This window comes from Lathyrus oleraceus, chromosome 3, assembly GCF_024323335.1.
Source record: "Lathyrus oleraceus cultivar Zhongwan6 chromosome 3, CAAS_Psat_ZW6_1.0, whole genome shotgun sequence".
Classification (NCBI taxonomy): domain Eukaryota; kingdom Viridiplantae; phylum Streptophyta; class Magnoliopsida; order Fabales; family Fabaceae; genus Lathyrus; species Lathyrus oleraceus.
This window is the reverse complement of record NC_066581.1, coordinates 79,719,799-79,738,795: the sequence shown is the minus strand read 5'-3', so window position 1 is coordinate 79,738,795 and position 18,997 is coordinate 79,719,799. Positions and strand designations below refer to the sequence as shown.

Here is an 18,997-nt window from a genome sequence, read left to right as displayed (position 1 = left end):
AGTCTGGCGCGAGTATATGAAATAAAAATGTCTGGAGCCACTCACTAAATTTTGAATTAATAGTGTGTACGGAGATGTATCTCTAGTCTCACATTTTACACATACAAAGATGTATCTCCCGATTAAATTTTAGCAAAAATAATGCCTCGTTAACTTATGATAAAAAAATATCTAAAAAAATATTTTTAGAGATGTATCTCTAGATATTAATTATAATTTTTATCTTTTAGAGATGTATCTCTAGATATTAATTATAATTTAGATATTAATTATAATTTTTCACGATGGTGGGAGGGCAAGTTGGAAAAAGTAATCCCATCCCATGTTTTAATGAGAAGTTTCAAGATAGCAAATTTTCCAACTCGTGATTTAGCAGCTGAGCTGTGTCCCCACTAGCTCCTGCTACAAGATTTGTTTGCCGACAGTTTATTATAAAGTGTTGTGAACTTGCTCAAAGCGGGGGCTTCAAGCATTAAATACCTTTAATTCTTTATCTTGCTTGATATTGTATAAGTTTTCAAAGTTGCTTAACTAAATAAATTATAAAACACGTTTACAGCTTGTATATGAATTTGCTTTTATCAAAGTTGCGCTGTAATGTTTGGTAGGCAGGAGTATTCATCAACTTTCTCAATTCAATTCAAAAAGAGACACATTTCCACTACTGTAGGAATATGCTCCAAAGCACTCATTATTCAAGCTCTTCCAACACCAATCCAAGGGTAATTCAAATTCAAATACAGAAAGAACAAAACTGATACTGTGTTTTTCTATATCAGACAAAATCTGATAGCAATACTACTACTTTGATATTGCATAACTTCAAAACCTCGGGATCCAAGGATCGATACATCTTACCTTACATACATGCAAAATTTAAATAAGTTCACTATACAAGAGACATGTTACATGATTTATGCGACACGAACCAAGAATTTTAGCTACGTTGTTGTAGCAGGCAGCCTACCATGATTTCAATGCTCTATCTTAGCAAATCGGCCCTTAACCCGTGTTCTGGTTTCCGCCCGAACTTTTCGTGATTCATACCTTATATGCTTGTCGTATCTGTTGTTTTCCATGCAAAAATGTTAATTTAATATAAACAGTGGTCGATTGTGAATTAATATAAGAGAACATACTCGTATATGATATATCCAATGTCTTAAATTTTTGAGTTAAGATCTGGTGTCATCGTGTTCACATACCTTCTTGTTTTCTTCTTCTGCTTGTACCGTAACAATGCAGAATCCCTTTCTTGACTCGCTAATTCATATGGAGGAGGAAGAGGTTTAAAAGTAGTCGACAAGGTTTCAGACTTAATAGATTCTGAAGGTGTCATGTGAGTATGAGACTCCCCGACAGAAGATACAGAATGTTTAACTGGAATTTCTTCGGTATGAGCTCTGATTGATGTATCAACAGGTACAACTTGATAAATTGGTTCGCTGCTTTCTCTGAGCCACTGGAATACACAGACAATAGACAAGATTATGTTACTAAACTTGGTTACTATTAAGAATTATTTTCAATCGATGAATTATGAATGATAATGCAATGTGAATGCGTCGAATGAAATAGAAGCTATACCTCATTTATAGGAACAATATCAGCCTTAGTGTCGTGTTCAAAATCTATAGACAAACTCCTTGATGGCATATAATCTTCCTGATCCAAGGGCTCAGACTTTGTCATCTCGCGAAGCTGACTTAAAATCTCTTCTTTCTGTCTCCCACAAGCGGCCTTACGATTCTGTTTCAATAACCCGAAACATGTCAAAATTGTAGCAATACACACATAATTTAATCAAATGGTTGAACTCAAGTAGTTAATAACTCACGAGCAATCACATTCAGTTCCCTATAAAGCACAAACATTTACTAAACACCAGACACACCTTCATTATTCATTAACACGGATAATACTTTGAAAATATGAATAAATTGAAGGAAATCTCAAGTGTCCGTCCCAACACCGACAGAGACACGTCTTTTCTCATAGACGCATTTTCTCAAAGTTGTCGGTACTATAGAGTTTACAGAGTCAGCTCCGGAACATCCATTGACCCGACTTTACTTACCTTCTATACCTTCTAGTCAGAATCCGGATTAGAAGGCTTATTTCCCATAGAAACCGGAGAGTTAAAATCAAAACAATATACACTTAAATTCAATATGCTCTTGACTCCAAAACAATCAAGATTTCTATCCAAAACAAGAAATTCACAAACTATTCATGTTTTCACTCTTTCACAATTTAGCCCCAATCCCATCAAGCCTAGTTTATATTCAAGATCTCAAAATAAACTAATCAATTATCAAAAAGTCAACAAAAGAAAAATGAATTTCCATAGAGAGATTATACCTTGGGCAAAGGAGGAACCTCCATAGCACTATAGTTATGAGAAGAAGGAGAAGAAGAAACAAGATCATCAAGACTAACAAAAGTAGGAGCATCCCAAACAAACATATCAGAAACCCCTTCAATCTCATACCCTAGAAACCCATCCCCAAAACTTTCTTCAGGAAAAAGCAACGATTTTTTCCCAATATCCTGCAACCCAACAATCGCCAACAGCTCAGTAACCGAAGGACACCCAGTGAAACCCTCAAGAGGTCTTCTTTCATGCGGAGAACAAAGCGAGAGATTATGATTCTCCCAATCGCAATTCTGACAGAAAACAGAGGATTCCGTTGAACAGAGTATAGTAGCAGGGGAATCATCGCATGAATCACAGATTAAGGAGCGCGTGTGCTTCGAGAAAAGCTGGTTCGTAGAGTGGACTTCACGGTCGCAAGAGAAACAGAGTTTGGCTGAATCGGCTCTGCAGTATAGAACTGCGGTTGAATTGCTGCAATAGTCACAGGGTCGAAGCGGTTGTTTTGGTTTGTGTGAAGGGTTAGGGTTTGCAGGAGAACCATCCATAGTTGATAGTTCTTACTGTGACTGTGTGTGTAAGAGAGAGAGAGGTGTGAGAAAATGTGAGTTAGGTGAGGTTTGAGATATGGTTTAAAGAGAGTGGCAAAGAAGAATTTGGCATGCGAGTGTTACTTGGAGAACAAGGAGTAGTTAGTTGCATTTTGAGGATAATTCAATTCACTTTTTGTGGTTCTAATTTAAAACAAAATAAAACTCATAAAATATTACAAGATATCTTCCAAATGTTCTAAAGTACAAAATGAAATGTTCTAGAGTACAAAATGAAATACTTTGACTTTTAGAAACTAATAATTTCATATTTTTGTTTATTATATAAAGGAAAAATCTTGGTGAATCATTTCAAAATGAATTGAGGAAAAAGACAAAGAGGGATATTTCTTTTCTTCTAACTTCGAGAGCTTGTTGTGGGCCAAGTGGGATAAAAAAGGACTTTTAGCCGAACTTTGAAAGAATCATGTGAAGTTAGTCATCACCCATGTTATTTTAAGTCAAAATTTATTCTTCTTTACAATAAAAGTTTTCACATATTTTGAATGGAGTTTTGTGGAGAAATCGTGATAAATTTATTAGTCACCGTGACTCTTTTCACCTAACATAGTAAAAGGGTTTTTTTGTTTTTGTTTTATAAGCATATTAAAAAGGTTGTTGTTTCTTGATAGTCAAAATGGTTCATTAAGTCGGATTTTATTATAAGTGTCGAATGCTTAAAAAATAAAATGATTCATTAATATAAATAGGAAGTGTTAACTTGAGTTAACTCAAGTACATGGTTCTCTCATAGTAATATAAAAAAGTTATTGCTTTGCTAAGGACATGTATATAGTATCGAACTTATTATTTTTTATAATTATTTAAGACTATGATTGGTTGGTTGGGTTTTAATGATTTATAAAAATAAAGTTTAGGATTAAGATTTTTATCCTACACTCGCTCATGTTAGTTTTTGTTTTCTAACAATTACGAAAATATATGTTATGTAAAAATTAATAAATAACATTAATAATATTTTTTTTTAGTAGTTGTGATATTTTTCTAGACTAAGGATTTACCTATTTACAGATGTTGAAATATGATTCGTATGAATAACTAAATATTGGATTAGTAACGTATGTATATAGAGTTGAATTACGAGTTCGATTCAGTAAAAGGGTCGTGACAAACATGAGTTGAGTCGATTTTGCATTGCATTACATAACGATTGTGCAGATTAAATGTGTCGGTGTTGTTGAATACGCTTGTATGAATTTGTATGATTTTGAATGTGATGAATAACGTTGTGATTATTGATCGCAAGAACTCTGAAACACAACACCTATGACTATAATAATTGTTAAAATCTACCAGAGTCCCTGACAACGACACCAATTTGATCTGTTGTCGCGCATAGGTCAAAAACGAGTAATTAAGAACGATAGTCTAGGGAAACGAAACTCGAGTATCGTATCACAAGGACTCTTGGCAAATTAACCAAATAAGAAAACGAAATACGAGGTTTCGATTCGATTTAGAATAAGTGGTTATAAGAAGTGATTATGAAATAAGTTGATCTACTGATTTGGTTTCCTAACTTATCATTGGTTAATATGATTTTCATGCCCTAAGCGGATTTTAGTCTCTTTTCGATTACATCAACAATAACAAGCGTATTGATACTAAAATATGATATGTGTTCCTAGTTTATGAATTAAGCAAACAGGTTAAACACATGTGAATTAAGAAAACGCAATTATGGAACATATATCAATCAAAACTAATCAACACATATTGTTAGAACAAGATTTGGTTCGGCATATATACCTTGAGTTTTGATGATAATAATATTGTATTTGTGTGAGAATAATTTTGGTACCCTAATGGTTTGTTATTGTGTAGCTTTAACAGCCAATTCTGATTCTAAGTATATGACGTGCAACGTCACCAGTTTCTGAATATTGTGTTCCAAATTTCACTTCTGCGTTAATCATGAGAAGTTCTGAAAGATGTCAAGTTGTTGTTGCAATGTTCTTTCTGCTTCTATGTTGATTCACTCCTGAGAAGTTTCTGAAGAGACGTTGTTGCGGCTGCAACGTTCTCTCTGTTTCTGCTTCTGGACGTGACTATGATCATCAAGCTTCTGAAGAATGGAAATCTTCTAAAGTTTTGTTACTTAGATGAAGGTCTCAAGTCAGACGTTGAGGTTATCAAGGTTCTGATTGAAGAGTCTGAAGATTCTGAAGATCTTGAAGATCTCAAGCCAGACTGCTGACGCTGTTAAGATTCTGACTGAGGATTCTGAAGTTTCTGAATTTAGTTGTGTGTTTCTTCTTTTCATGTTTCATCAACTTTCATCAGAAGCCAATAAATTAGAAGATAAGATAAAAATGGATATCTGATCAAATAGTACATGATACAAATCAAATATTCCTTCCATTACCTGATATCGTGGGCAAATGACAGTACTATACATCACACCTGTCATTGAAATTATGGGCGAAGGATTGTACGTTGTATCACTTCTTTCACCAATCCAGCAGTGGACAACCGCTCTATTTGGTATCCCTATTTTGCCCTTCATCGGTCTCTTTTTTATGCTATATAAAGAGGACTTGGAGACTTGAAAAATAAGGACTGCAACAATTTCATAAGATAATTTTCTACGTGAAAAAGATTTAGACTTTGTTCATACTTTTCTTTTGAGTGTTTGTTTTTCATTTGTGTAAAAATCTGCTTGTGTATAAGCAACTTGTAACACACAAAATCTTATTCAAAGTATTTGTTTGTATTTTCTTAAGGAGACTAGGTTTTAGTCGGATCCTTGAGAAGACAAAGAAAATTGTTCTTCGTGATTCCTTAAGGAGACTAGGGTATAGTTGGATCCTTGAGAAGACAAAGAAGGTTATTCTTTATGATTATTATAATCATTTATAGTGGATTAAGTCCTTGTGTATAAGGAAAAATCACCTTGGTGGGTGGACTAGAGTAGCTTTGAGTTTCAAGTGAACCAGGATAAAAATACTTGTATTTTTATCTCTTTGTTCTTAGTAGTTGTGTGGTGTTCTTGAGTTGGTAAAAAAATTGTTTTTGAAAAACCCAATTCACCCCCCCCCCCCCCCCCCCTTTCTTGTGTTTTTCGCACTTTCACATATTCTATAGAACTTGGATAAAGCATAAAAGACATAGAACAAAATATTGAAACCTCAAAGTAACGACGAAAACCGATTACAGCAGATCAACCTTGTGAACTTTAGTTATCCATGAAATTCATATCCTAGCCTCTAATTTTCGTGAATGCAGAATAGGATTACTATAGCAGTGAAAGACCTAATATAATAAAATGAAAATTCGGGCCCTTATGGGATCCGACCCGAAAATTACAAAAACCGGCTCAAACTAACTATTTTAATTAAGTCTGGAACTTCAAAGAATTATTCAAACATCCTTCACTCCGAATAAGCTTTTGACTTCAACATGAAATTTGTGTCTCTTTCTCTTAGCTTTCTAATGCATATTAGAAAATATCAATCTGATTCTTCTAGTTCAAGTTATGGTCTATATAATGACAAGGTAGCAAATAACTATTTATGCTGAAAATAAAGTACGAAAATAAAATAAAGTCAAAAATAAACTTAAATATAAAAATACACTAAAATAGTAAAATTAGTAGAATAAGCTATAGAGTTCCCTAAGTACAATAGTAGAAGAATGTGCATCAAAATTCACTGATCAATAACATTGTGATTAGTGATTGATCGTGGTGTGGGTGAAATGTGAATACATGATATTGTGGTGAATATTTGATATGTGTGTGATTTGTGATGTATGAAATTGTTCTGATTATTTTGTGCACCGATTATTATTTGAATGTATTCTCACTCTCTTTTTGTATTGTTGCATCTATGCTCCTCCGTAGTTGACATTCAGGTATTTGAGTAGGAGCTTGATGTAGATAATGGTGTTGTGTCTCTATAGTTGCTTGTCGATTAAATCTTTTAGTTGGAGTCGCTTTGATATGTAACACAGGGAGAGTGAGCTGTTATTTTATTCTGATTATGTTGCATATATATTTTTTCATTTATTTTTGTGTTGAACCACTTTTCAAACGAATAATATTGTTGAGGATTTTTAATGCTAAGTATGTTATAATTTCCGCTTCTTATCAAATGATTCGACTTTCAATTATGTGGCTCATGTATCTTTTGTTGATGTTTGAGTAACATTCTACTTGAAGACTTTATGTATTATGCATGTTTTATTTTATCATTTATCGATTCAGGAAGTAGGGTGTTACATAGACAGGAGATATCACAAGTTCATAATTAATGGAATCTCGGACACCATAAGTTCATAGTTAACGTCGAGCATCGACCCAATACGGGGATGCATCTTATGGGTACTACAAGACTTCTACTTAATGCATCGGGGCCTCCTCAGGGCAAATCAAGAGAAGAGGTTCGTCGAGCATACCCGAAGAAGGATACCCTGGCCTCTAGTTGCAAGGAGCCAGCCAATAGAAACCTCGGACCTTCGCTCAACATCCCCATTCTAAAGGAAAGACTTGAGGGATCTATTAAGGAACGCCATCCATAACTCTGGGTCCAAGAAGCCCAGTTGTGAGCTAGATTCGCCACATGCAGAATCCTGGATCTACTTGAGGTAGATACCCACTCTGAAATAGAAAGGAAGCCAAAGAATGTCTACTCCGATAATCAAAACAGCGCCTCGCCGATGCATTGAACAGAGAAATTCAACGAGCCTAAAATTAATGGTAGGCCTCAAGCTACACTCACGGAGAAATCGACCATCCAAACATACATCAGCAAACAAATACAAGGCGGGACATCCCGACACCCCGTCCACTCAAAGAAGGCGCTCTAAAGCGTGAAGTGCACTCAATATGAAACCCCGGAAAAGAACAACAACCAGAGACACCGGATAATGTAACATCCATATATTTTATAAACAATATATTTATCCTATTTTTATTCAATATCTCATGTATACGTGATATTTTAATTAATTATATGTCTTCATGTTTTTAATTATTTATTTTATATCTTAATAAATTATTAATATTTTAACCAATCTTAATTAATTGTGTATTCACTCTGTTATGTTATGATAATTTAATATATATTTATTAAATTTTATAATTAAGACAAAATGTTAATGTTATAAAAGTTAATTTTGGTATTTTTAATAATTTTATAAATACGATAAAATTTTAATATAACTATTTTAATAAATAATATTTTAGTTAGAAATAAACAAAATAAATTAGTGAGTGCATGCAATTTAATTGTATTAAGTGGTAGAAATAAAAGGATGCGATTTACTAAATAAATGGGCCAACAATCCATAAATCAATTAACTAATAAAAAGATAAATAAAAGAAAAAAATACACTCATTTTCATCGACGTGTCACCGGTTACCATAGAGTGCCTTCATTAACACACATATTCATCATCAACTCCAATTCATCAATCAGTGGAGAAAAAGCGATTTCACTATCGCAATCAAATCAGTGGTCGAAAAAAAATTGTTTGATCTCAAATTTCAGTATATCGCTTCTAATAATTAATTAGGTAAAAATATAATTTTTATTTTATTTGTCATTTATTTATATTGTTAAAAATATAGTTTTTTATTGATTAATATCAATATTTTGTTCGTAATTTCATCATCATAACTCTGATTATAATCAAGTGAACCTAAGTGATATTTTCATCAAGTTTGAATTCTGTTTTAGGATATTTTCTTCTATCTAAATTTGAAATTGATCATTTTAGTGTATTTTAATATCATAATTTTTAAATATTTATTCATAAATGATTGAAAACAAAATGATTGGAGGGTGAAGAGTCAAGAGAGCAAAAATTATGCATGTGGTCTTGAATCAATATGTGAAAGTATGATAAAGATAGGATCTTGCTTGGTGTGATCTTTAAATATGGATGGAAAGAAAAATGTCTTAGGTTAGAGCAATTTCCCGTACTGATTATAACAAAAGTAATAGTTAGGTGTTATATAATAAAGTATATACTAGATAATTATTCTGAAGAGAAAAGAGAATTGAATTATAGTTTTATTCGATAAATTTTAATTCCGATTAAAAAATATAAATACTAGTTTTATATATATTGTCTTTTTGTGTATGATTATGTGATGTGGATGGATATTTGTTTTGTTTGTGATTTTTATTATTGTTTGTGATTGTGATGTGAATTAAAGGAATTGTCCTGATCGATTATGTTTGAAGATGGATGATTGTGAAATAAATTTTAAAGTAATTTATGTAACACCCTAAACCCCAGAACTTATATTTTAAGAATTACATGACAATCTAAGGTGTCACCAAAAGGATCTCCATACACATCTCACAATTTATGCATCACACTATTCATCATACACAATAATCAATTCATGTTACTACATCAATAAACAATAACAACTCATGAAACACGACTTCATAGACATTCATTCATGTTACTTCACCAAAACAACAACATATCATCGTATAAACATAACGATTCACTAACTGATCATACAAGTCATCACAAACATCCCCACAGTAGATAATTGACTACAACTTAAACATTTCACCAAGCACTTCCATGAGGTATCTCTGCATGTTAGGTTTTTAACGCATCATTTGGACCTATGGATCAAAAGATATGGTCAAAATCGTTGGACAACGTAACAAAAACAAAAGAATAATTTTTCATTATTTGGCCCGGTGCAATCTGGTGCAACCGATTGCACATAATCACGTTCTGCTACTAACTTTGAAAAAATCACACTTCCAGGCATTGCAATCGATTGCAATCTCCCTACAATCGATTACACAATTTAATTTTTCACTTTTTTAAGGCATTTAATCGATTGCAATTCTGGTACACTTAATTTTTCACTTTTTTAAGGCATTTAATCGATTTCAATTATGGTGTAATCGATTGACACTGCAGTTCTTCTAAAAAAAATCAGTTTCTCTCCTACGATCTTCATCTCTCTTATCTCAAAACCCTCATCCATCATTCCAAATTATTTCTCACAAATTTAACAGACTCAAACATGATTGTTAACAGTGAATCATACTAGTATAATTATTAACATATAAATCACTTGTTTCACCATAATTCATAGCAATTTCATCAATAATTTTAACATCAAATTCATCATCAATCATGAATAAAATCAAGCTTTCACATCTTCATCAATGTCATAACCTCATACATACATAACCATGATCATTCAAACACGGATTCAAGTATAACAACACATATAAACATCAACCAACCAACAAATTTTTAGAATTCGATCATATAACACATTATCAAACAAAAATCTAGAACCCTAATGAGATTAAGGACTTCTCGTCTCCACCCCATCATGCAATACACTTAGATTGAATTCCCTTTTTTCCCTTACCTTAGATTTTCAGTAATTGATGATGAATCAAGCAATCTCTATGGTTCCTTCTTCAAAATCCCAACCTTTGCTTTTTCTCCCCATTGCCTCTTTTATACGTCCGATGTTTCTCTAAAAACCTAGCTTTTTCCATACTTTTAGAATATATACTCCCTCACCATTTTGTTTAATTATGAAATTTTCCCAATTCAATAATAACTTTTCTATTTTTACCCCTTATTTCCTCCAAATCTCACAAATGACCCAATTTTATCATTTTATTATTTATTTAATTAATTCAAATAAAATACTATTTATTCTAATAAAGGTTGTCGATATTTCATATAGATAAATGCATTAGCAAATGTTAACTCGTTTGATGTTATACCAACAATTTCAAATAAAGGTTACCTATATTTGTTTGTCTTGTATGTTTTGTCTATAATCAACATAATAGAAAATGTATTCAACATCTTGACTGAATCTGGATGAGCCCAAAAAATATCTCTCACAATATTTGAGTAATCTCTTCTTCTACTCCAGTAAACATAATCTGTATTCTCCAGATCTCTTCTCTTCTTAAACAAATGTATCTCGGTTCTAGGACCTCTGATCTCTTTTTGTAACTTACTCTTATGTTTATATATTTGGTGATCTGAATGACATTCTTCAGATCTCGATTTTGCAAGGGCAACAATATGTTTATTCTTCTTTGTCAAATCAACATGTGTATGTTCATCTTCACTTAGACGATCAACAAATGTATAACCTTCAAATCTATCAGGTAAACCGTGGTTATTAAGTTCACATTTTACATTAATCTTCCATCCAAGACCACCTTTATATGGTGTTAATCTAATTTTGAATGGACAACCACATTTTTTAGTAGCACTTGTGTTGCATTATCTACTTCCTTGAATTTTCCACCTTTATCATAATCAAATGTTAATTTGTTGTTTCTTCCTTTCTTTCCTGTTTCGATATCTGAATGAGTAATGATAACAATCACCTTATGTTTTATTTCAACTTCCTTGATCCATCTTATCACCTCTTCTCGTGTATTAAATTTTTGTGTAGTTGAGAATACAATAGTGTTATCTATACATATCTAAATTTTATCGCATATTTGTAAAAGGATCTTCATATCTATGAAACATAAAAGAATGTTTGAAAAAAAAAGCATATCAAATTACTTATAGGGGTGAACAAACATGAAGTTAACTAAAAAACTTATAGCCAAGTTATACGGTATATATTATAATATTGATAAATATGAAGTAAGTTATTTGATGAAAAAATCTTAATGTCAAAGTACTTGAAAACAAGTTATCTGATAAAGGAAAATAAGTATCAAAACTCTTTAAGCAAAGTAATCTAGTGCACTAGTGTAAGGGGTGCAAATTTATCAATTTTGAAATAGTTAAATGGGATAATAAAGATTGGATGATAAATTATTTAATATATGAAAATGATAAAATGAGAATATTTTATAAATTGTAGGGGTGAAAGATAACTATAAGAGTATAGGATAAAATCTTCTTAACTGAGTAGGTTGAACTAATGAGAGTTATACTTGCTAAAAAAATACATATGGGTAGCAACCCTCAGCTGATAAGGATTGTCATAGGTTTTAGTATTTCCATGAGGTTAGAGCAAGCTCACGATGGTGAGAAACTCTGTTTTTGGAGGTGTATTTTGTGAATATGGGATTGTCCTCCTCATTCTAGGAATGAGGTATTTATAGAGACTTCTTAAGTCTGGGCTAGAAATATGTATAATGGTTTGCCTTAGCTTAATGACCAAGAAACGTGACCATAAGAGTACTTGGTCTCTTAAGATTGTGGGGAGAGTGGTGTTCCCCTTTGACTGACCCTTAGTAAGTTGGTATTTGGGACACGTCACTACACACGCTTACTGGACGAGTGAAGCTAATTATCCTAAGCCTAATTGGGTGACTAGGTATCCTTGTCGGGAGAATATTAATCATCTATTGGCATTATAGGCAAAGCCTTGGGTGACCTAAGATACTACCCAGTAAACTCACCTCACCCAGCATGTCCGATTTTCCGTTTTTCTTCGTAGGTTATCCCCTCTTAGGGCCTAATAAAATTATACTAGTACAAAACCCCTCAAGCACGAGTACTTTGCAAAAGGACGAAGTCATTTAGTCCAAACAGAAGATTATTTATCTTCGGACGAGACTTTGAATTGAGTCTCTCAGGCGAGACTTTAGTCGAGTCCCTCAAGCAAGACAAATATTCTCGTGCCAACCAAGTAAATGAAGTATGACCTTAATTTACATAGTTTGTGGGGAAAAAATGTACCCGTCATCACCTTTGGCATCCACTGTCGCAACCATGTGGTATTTGTACAGTTCCGTGAGGTATGAAAATCGGGTATGAGCGCCTCTTGTGGCATCAAGCTCTATTTGGACATCACTTGGGTAAGCTCTCAAATAGTTCACCATCATTTCAAGTGCCTGATATATGTCGATATGAGAATGGTTTAGTAATCTTCCCCCAATTATAAAATGCTAAAGGCATAAGACATCATTAAGGGTGATTGACATCTCACCATTAGGGATGTGGAAAGATGACACCTCCTTGTGTCATCTCTCCGCCAAAGCCGCCAACATTCCATGGTTAATGGTCTTGTGTCTAGTGGCGTATAAACCTGTCACCCCATAGCTACCTCTTGAAACCATGTGTCTTCATTTTGTTACAGGTTCAAAATCTTCCTGGCATGGTTTACAGATTTTATCGTGTCACGCTTTTGTAAAAATAAATATATTAACACCAATCGCAACTCAATTAGTACGAAACAAATGTAACATAAAAATAAATAAATGCATCTCTCCTTCCCACACATGTCTAACATCATGTTTTTCATAGAGAGGAAGTAAAGTGGTGTCATAGGGGCCTTCTAGAAAACTATCAGGAACGGAAGCCGTAACAACAATAGGTTCCTCCTATTGGGCTTCAAAGGCTCCAGGTTCAGCAAAAGACACATGCCATCGGGAGGTCGAAGTCTAAGACACGCGACCATGTGAAGTTGACGCTTCCGCATCAAACGAACTAGGACTAACTTGTGGCCTTGAGCACACTTCCCTTTCCTATGAACGAATGCATGTTGGGATACAAGATCATGCCTCAATTCGTCCTGGTTTTCAACCATTGTTTCAGTAATACAAAGTAGAAAATCATATTAAAATCAAGGTAAGTAAAATCTGGAGATGCATCTCCGTAAAATAGGAAAGGCAAAATTCAAAGATGCATCTCCGTAAAAATGCGCGGTAGCAGAAAATGCAAAAGATCCCCTATGATTTCTTATACAACAACAAATGTGAATGCATGCTTATACAAACTACCTATTTTGATTTTGACTACAACCTAATGCATTTTAAATAACCTATTTTATTTAATACATACATCACAACTCAAAAATAGAAAGGAAATGAGAAACTTACCGATTGAGAGTTCTTGTGCGAAAGCTTGAATCACTACGCCAAAAACTGGAATAGACAGCGCACCTTAGAGGGCGCTTTATTACAAAAGCGCTCTCTAAAGTGAAGCAAAAAATAAGGAGCAATAGACAGCGCACTTTAGAGGGCGCTTTTGTAATAAAGCGCCCTCTAAGGTGAAGCGAAAAAATAAGGAGGAGATAGAGGGACAACAATACATGGCGCTTTTTAGAAAGCGCCCTCTAAGGTTATCCTTAGAGGGCGCTTTTACTAAAGCGCTGTTATAAGTCCATGTGCATTTCCAGCTTATAAAGCGCTTCTGGAAAGCCTTAGAGAGCGCTTCCATAAGCGCCCTCTTAGGCCCCCTTTAGAGGGCGCTTTTTTTCCACAAGCGCCCTCTAAGGTGAAACGAAAAAATAAGGAGGAGATAGAGGGACAACAATACATGGCGCTTTTTAGAAAGCGCCCTCTAAGGTTACCCTTAGAGGGCGCTTTTAATAAAGCGCTGTTATAAGTCCATGTGCATTTCCAACTTATAAAGCGCTTCTGGAAAGCCTTAGAGAGCGCTTCCATAAGCGCCCTCTTAGGCCCCCTTTAGAGGGCGCTTTTTTTCCACAAGCGTCCTCTAATGTCCCCTTTAGTAAACATTAAAATTATAACATACTGCGCGTTTTGTTATTTCACTATCTGTTATTTTCGTTCTTTTTCACGTTAGGGTTCTAAGGCGTTTTCCTTCCACCTCTGTTAGATCTATATTATTACTGCGCGTTTCCTCCTTCTACCAATCAAAGGTACACGATGCATACCTTATTACTTGCACTATTGCTTTGTTTTAGCTTTGCCCAATTTCAGTTTTATGTTATTGTTGTCTATGCTACGTTTGTTTCGACCTGTAAAGTTTCAATATTCATAGTCATTTAAATAGTTTGGGTTTATTAGGAAATTGACGGTTGGTTTTTAGTGACCATGATAGCGCATGCAATGGGACTACATTACCCAGTAGTTAGGGTTATACGACCTATGAACATATGATTTTGTGTCAACACCAGTATCATTAGAAACCTAGGTCCGAATGTGTTTGAACTCTTCTGAAATTGTTTTTTGTTTATTCTAATTAGTAATGGATAATACATGGATGTCTTCCAATCGATTGTCGAGAGAGTACGAGAATGGGGTATCAGAATTCGTTAAGTTTGCCGTTGCGCACGCCGAAGACCCCAGTAGAATGATATGTCCTTGCTTGGGTTGTTGTTATGGGAAACGGGTTGACGCAGTTCAGTTGACATTGCATCTAATGAGGCATGGAATTGATCGAAGTTATACATGTTGGAATTTGCATGGTGAGAAAAGTAACGAGAATGTTGAACCGGGGGATAGTACGACCTATGCCTCAAACTATAGTGGCGCAGATACATACGATTGTGATCGAGTTGAAGAGATTGCAGAAGCACTTGAAGGAGATCTTAAGGATTGTCCCGAAATGTTTGAGAGGTTGGTAAGTGATGCAGAGAAACCTTTGTATGATGGTTGCACTAAATTCACAAGATTGTCTGCGGTATTAAAGTTGTACAACTTAAAGGCGGGCAATGGATGGTCGGATAAAAGTTTCACAGAGTTATTAGCCCTTTTGAAAGATATGCTTCCTGAGGATAATGTTCTTCCCAATCGAACATATGAGACCAAAAAGATGTTGTGCTCTATTGGCATGAGCTATGATAAGATACATGCATGTCCAAACGATTGCGTTTTGTTTCGAAATGAGTATGCATCGTTAAATGAGTGTCCTAAATGCGGTGTCTCGCGATATAAGAACAAGTTGTCTCCAACAAAAGTCTTGTGGTATTTTCCTGTTATTCCGAGATTTAGACGCATGTTTCGTAGTGAAACCGATTCAAGACACTTGACCTGGCATGCAGATGAAAGAATTATAGATGGAAAGTATCGACATCCGGCAGATTCACCACAGTGGTTGAAAATTGATAATGATTATCCTGAATTTGGAGAAGAATCAAGAAACCTTCGCTTGGCATTATCTACTGATGGAATGAACCCACACGGTATCCAGAGTATCTCACACAGTACATGGCCTGTGATTATTATGATTTATAACCTACCTCCATGGCTATGTATGAAGCGTAAGTACATGATGTTGTCTATGTTGATTTCTGGACCTAAACAACCAGGGAATGACATAGACGTGTACTTGAAGCCCTTAATCGAAGATTTAAAGATTTTGTGGGAGACCGGTGTGGAGGTTTATGATGGATATAGGAAAGAAAGTTTCAACTTGAGGGCGATGTTGTTTGGCACAATTAATGATTTTCCAGCATACGGAAATCTATCAGGGTATAGCATAAAAGGTCAATGTGTGTGTCCTATTTGTGAAGATAAAACAGATTGGAAGCGCTTGGAGTTTGGTCAGAAGAATGTCTTTCTCGGTCATCGGAGATTCATAAATTCAAATCATCACTACCGTGGATGGAGAAAGGCGTTCAATGGAGAGACAGAACAAGGCAGAGCTCCACCTATATTGACGGGTGATCAAATTTTTGAAAAGGTGAAAGATTTGGATACTCAGTTTGGCAAGCCTTTTGCCCACACACTTGTCAAAAGTGTGTGGAAGAAGAGGTCAGTTTTTTTTGAATTGCCGTATTGGAAGTCCTTGTATGTGAGACATTTTCTTGATGTTATGCATATTGAAAAAAATGTATTTGAAAGTGTTATTGGCACGTTACTCAATATACAAGGAAAGTCTAAGGATGGCCTTAAGGCAAGAAAAGACTTGATAGCGATGGGAATAAGAACTGAATTAGGACCCTTGAAGAAAGGAAAACGAACATATCTACCTCCTGCTGCTTATACTCTATCTAGAAAGGAGAAAAAAACATTGTGTAAGTTTCTAAGTGAAGTTAAAGTTCCAGAAGGGTACTCTTCAGATATTAGAAGACTTGTGTCTATGAAAGACCTCAAGTTAAAGAGTTTAAAGACCCATGATTGCCATGTTATAATGGAACATTTTCTCCCAATAGGTATACGTTCTATTCTTCCAGAAAAAGTAAGAAGCTCTATAACTAAGTTGTGTTCTTTCTTCAAGTCAATTTGCAGTAAGGTGATCAATCCTGCGATCTTACCAATGTTGCAAAAAGAAATCGTTATTACTTTGTGTGAGCTTGAAATGTTTTTTCCTCCATCATTTTTTGACATAATGGTACATCTAGTTGTTCATCTTGTGAAAGAGACACAATTGTGTGGACCAGCTTATATGAGATGGATGTACCCTGTTGAACGTTATATGAAAATATTAAAAGGGTACGTGAAGAACCGAAGTCGACCAGAAGGTTGTATGGTTGAAAGATACATTGTTGAAGAAGCGATTGAGTTTTGTACTGAATATTTGTCTAATGTTCAGCCAATCGGACTCCCCAAGTCTCAGCTTGTCGAAAAGAAAGAAGGAAAAAATCTAATTGGAAATAAAATCGTGGCAGTATCAAGGGTCGAACGGGATCAAGTGCATTTGTATGTTCTGCACAATGAGAATGAGGTTGAGCCGTATGTTGAAATTCACAAGGATGTTCTCCGAGGTTTAAATCCCAATAGAAATGAAAATTGGATAGTACGAGAGCACAATCGATGTTTTATACCTTGGTTTAAGGATCATATTTATTCAAAGTATTATTCAGATCCCGCTTCAATAACAGAAAGGTTGAGATGCTTAGCATATGGTCCAAGTTTCCATGTTTTTTCTTATAGCGCATACGCGATTAATGGATACACATTTTATACCAAAGAACAAGATGATAAAAGTACTATGCAGAATAGTGGTGTCACCGTGGTAGCTGAAGCAATGCACATATCAAGTATGAAGGACTTAAACCCCAAATTTGCAAATCTGTCGTATTTTGGTGTTATCGAGCGCATTTGGGTGTTTGATTATGAGAAGTTTCAGATTCCTATATTTGGTTGCAAGTGGGTTGAAAATAATAACGGCATTCGAATGGATAAGTCAAGATTTTTGCAAGTGGATCTTAATAGGGTGGGATACAAAGATGAGTCTTTTATTCTAGCCTCTCAAGCTAGACAAGTGTTCTATGTCAATGATCCGAAAAGTACGAAATGGTCTATAGTTCTTTTTTCCAACAAAGTAATTGATGAAAACACTGGAGATCAAGGTGATATTGATGTTGAGATTGAATCGTTTACCAGAAATGATCAAGATGAGAATATTATATCAAATGATTCATATATTAGAAATGATCATAATGAGGGTATTTGGATCAATCCAACCGTTCGTGTTGTTAAGAGACATGTAGAACATATTCCAACCAAGAAAAGAAAGAGAACTTAGTGAAAAAGGTACAGGTCAAATGATTTTAATTGTTTTCTTTATTACAGGTAAAATGACTTTTATGATTTTAATTGTTTTTACATTTGTCATCTGATTTTAATTGTTTTCTTTATTACAGGTAAAATGGCTATTATGAAGTCAATCATTCGTGCAAGGGGCAAGGGAGACTCGAAAGTATCAATTGATATTTGTTTAGATGGAGATGTTCCATTGTCGTCAAGCCTCATTCGCGTAGATGATGATGCTGGATATTTGAAAGTATCCCTCTACGACAATGGAACATGTCCATCTAAACAAATATCAATTCTATCTTCAAAAGATAAGAGACCAAAAATATAAGGGGATTACGCAGCAAATCGAGTCAGTTGCATAAAAAAAAAGGTATAAACACAATTATATGATATTTATGCATAGAAAATGTTAATTCTTGATCTTATACATCACCTAACTAATTTTATGATATTTTAGGTTCATGCTATTGATATTGAATAAAAGGAGGTTGTTGCTAAGAAGACTGCTGCTAATCGAGTCAGTTGCATCAAAAAAAAGAAGGTATAAACACAATTATATGATATTTATGCATAGAAAATGTTAATTCTTGATCTTATACATCACCTAACTAATTTTATGATATTTTAGGTTCATGCTATTGATATTGAATAAAAAGAGGTTGTTGCTAAGAAGACTGCTGCTAGCAAAAAAAACATACATCTCAGAGATGCTTTTGCTACTTAGTTTTCTTTCTTTTTAAGTTATGAATTGGTTGTATATTTAGAATCTTTAGAAGTTAAACGATTATATATCAGTGGATTGTTGTATATGTATGGATTGTTGTATATAAGGCTTGTTGAATGCAATGTGTGAAAAAGGG

General features: G+C 34.3%; 1 protein-coding gene across 1 annotated transcript; it reads right to left on the bottom strand.

Annotated features, from left to right (window-relative positions):
• Positions 1-787: 787 nt before the first annotated feature.
• LOC127125447 (zinc finger protein CONSTANS-LIKE 13) lies at positions 788-3,182 on the bottom strand. Its single transcript, XM_051054215.1, has 4 exons — positions 2,362-3,182; positions 1,588-1,749; positions 1,206-1,462; positions 788-1,065 (listed from the first exon to the last, which is right to left on the bottom strand). The coding sequence occupies exons 1-4, from the start codon at positions 2,920-2,922 to the stop codon at positions 975-977; spliced, it is 1,071 nt and encodes a 356-aa protein (XP_050910172.1). The 5' UTR covers positions 2,923-3,182; the 3' UTR covers positions 788-974.
• Between the last annotated feature and the right edge of the window lie 15,815 nt (positions 3,183-18,997).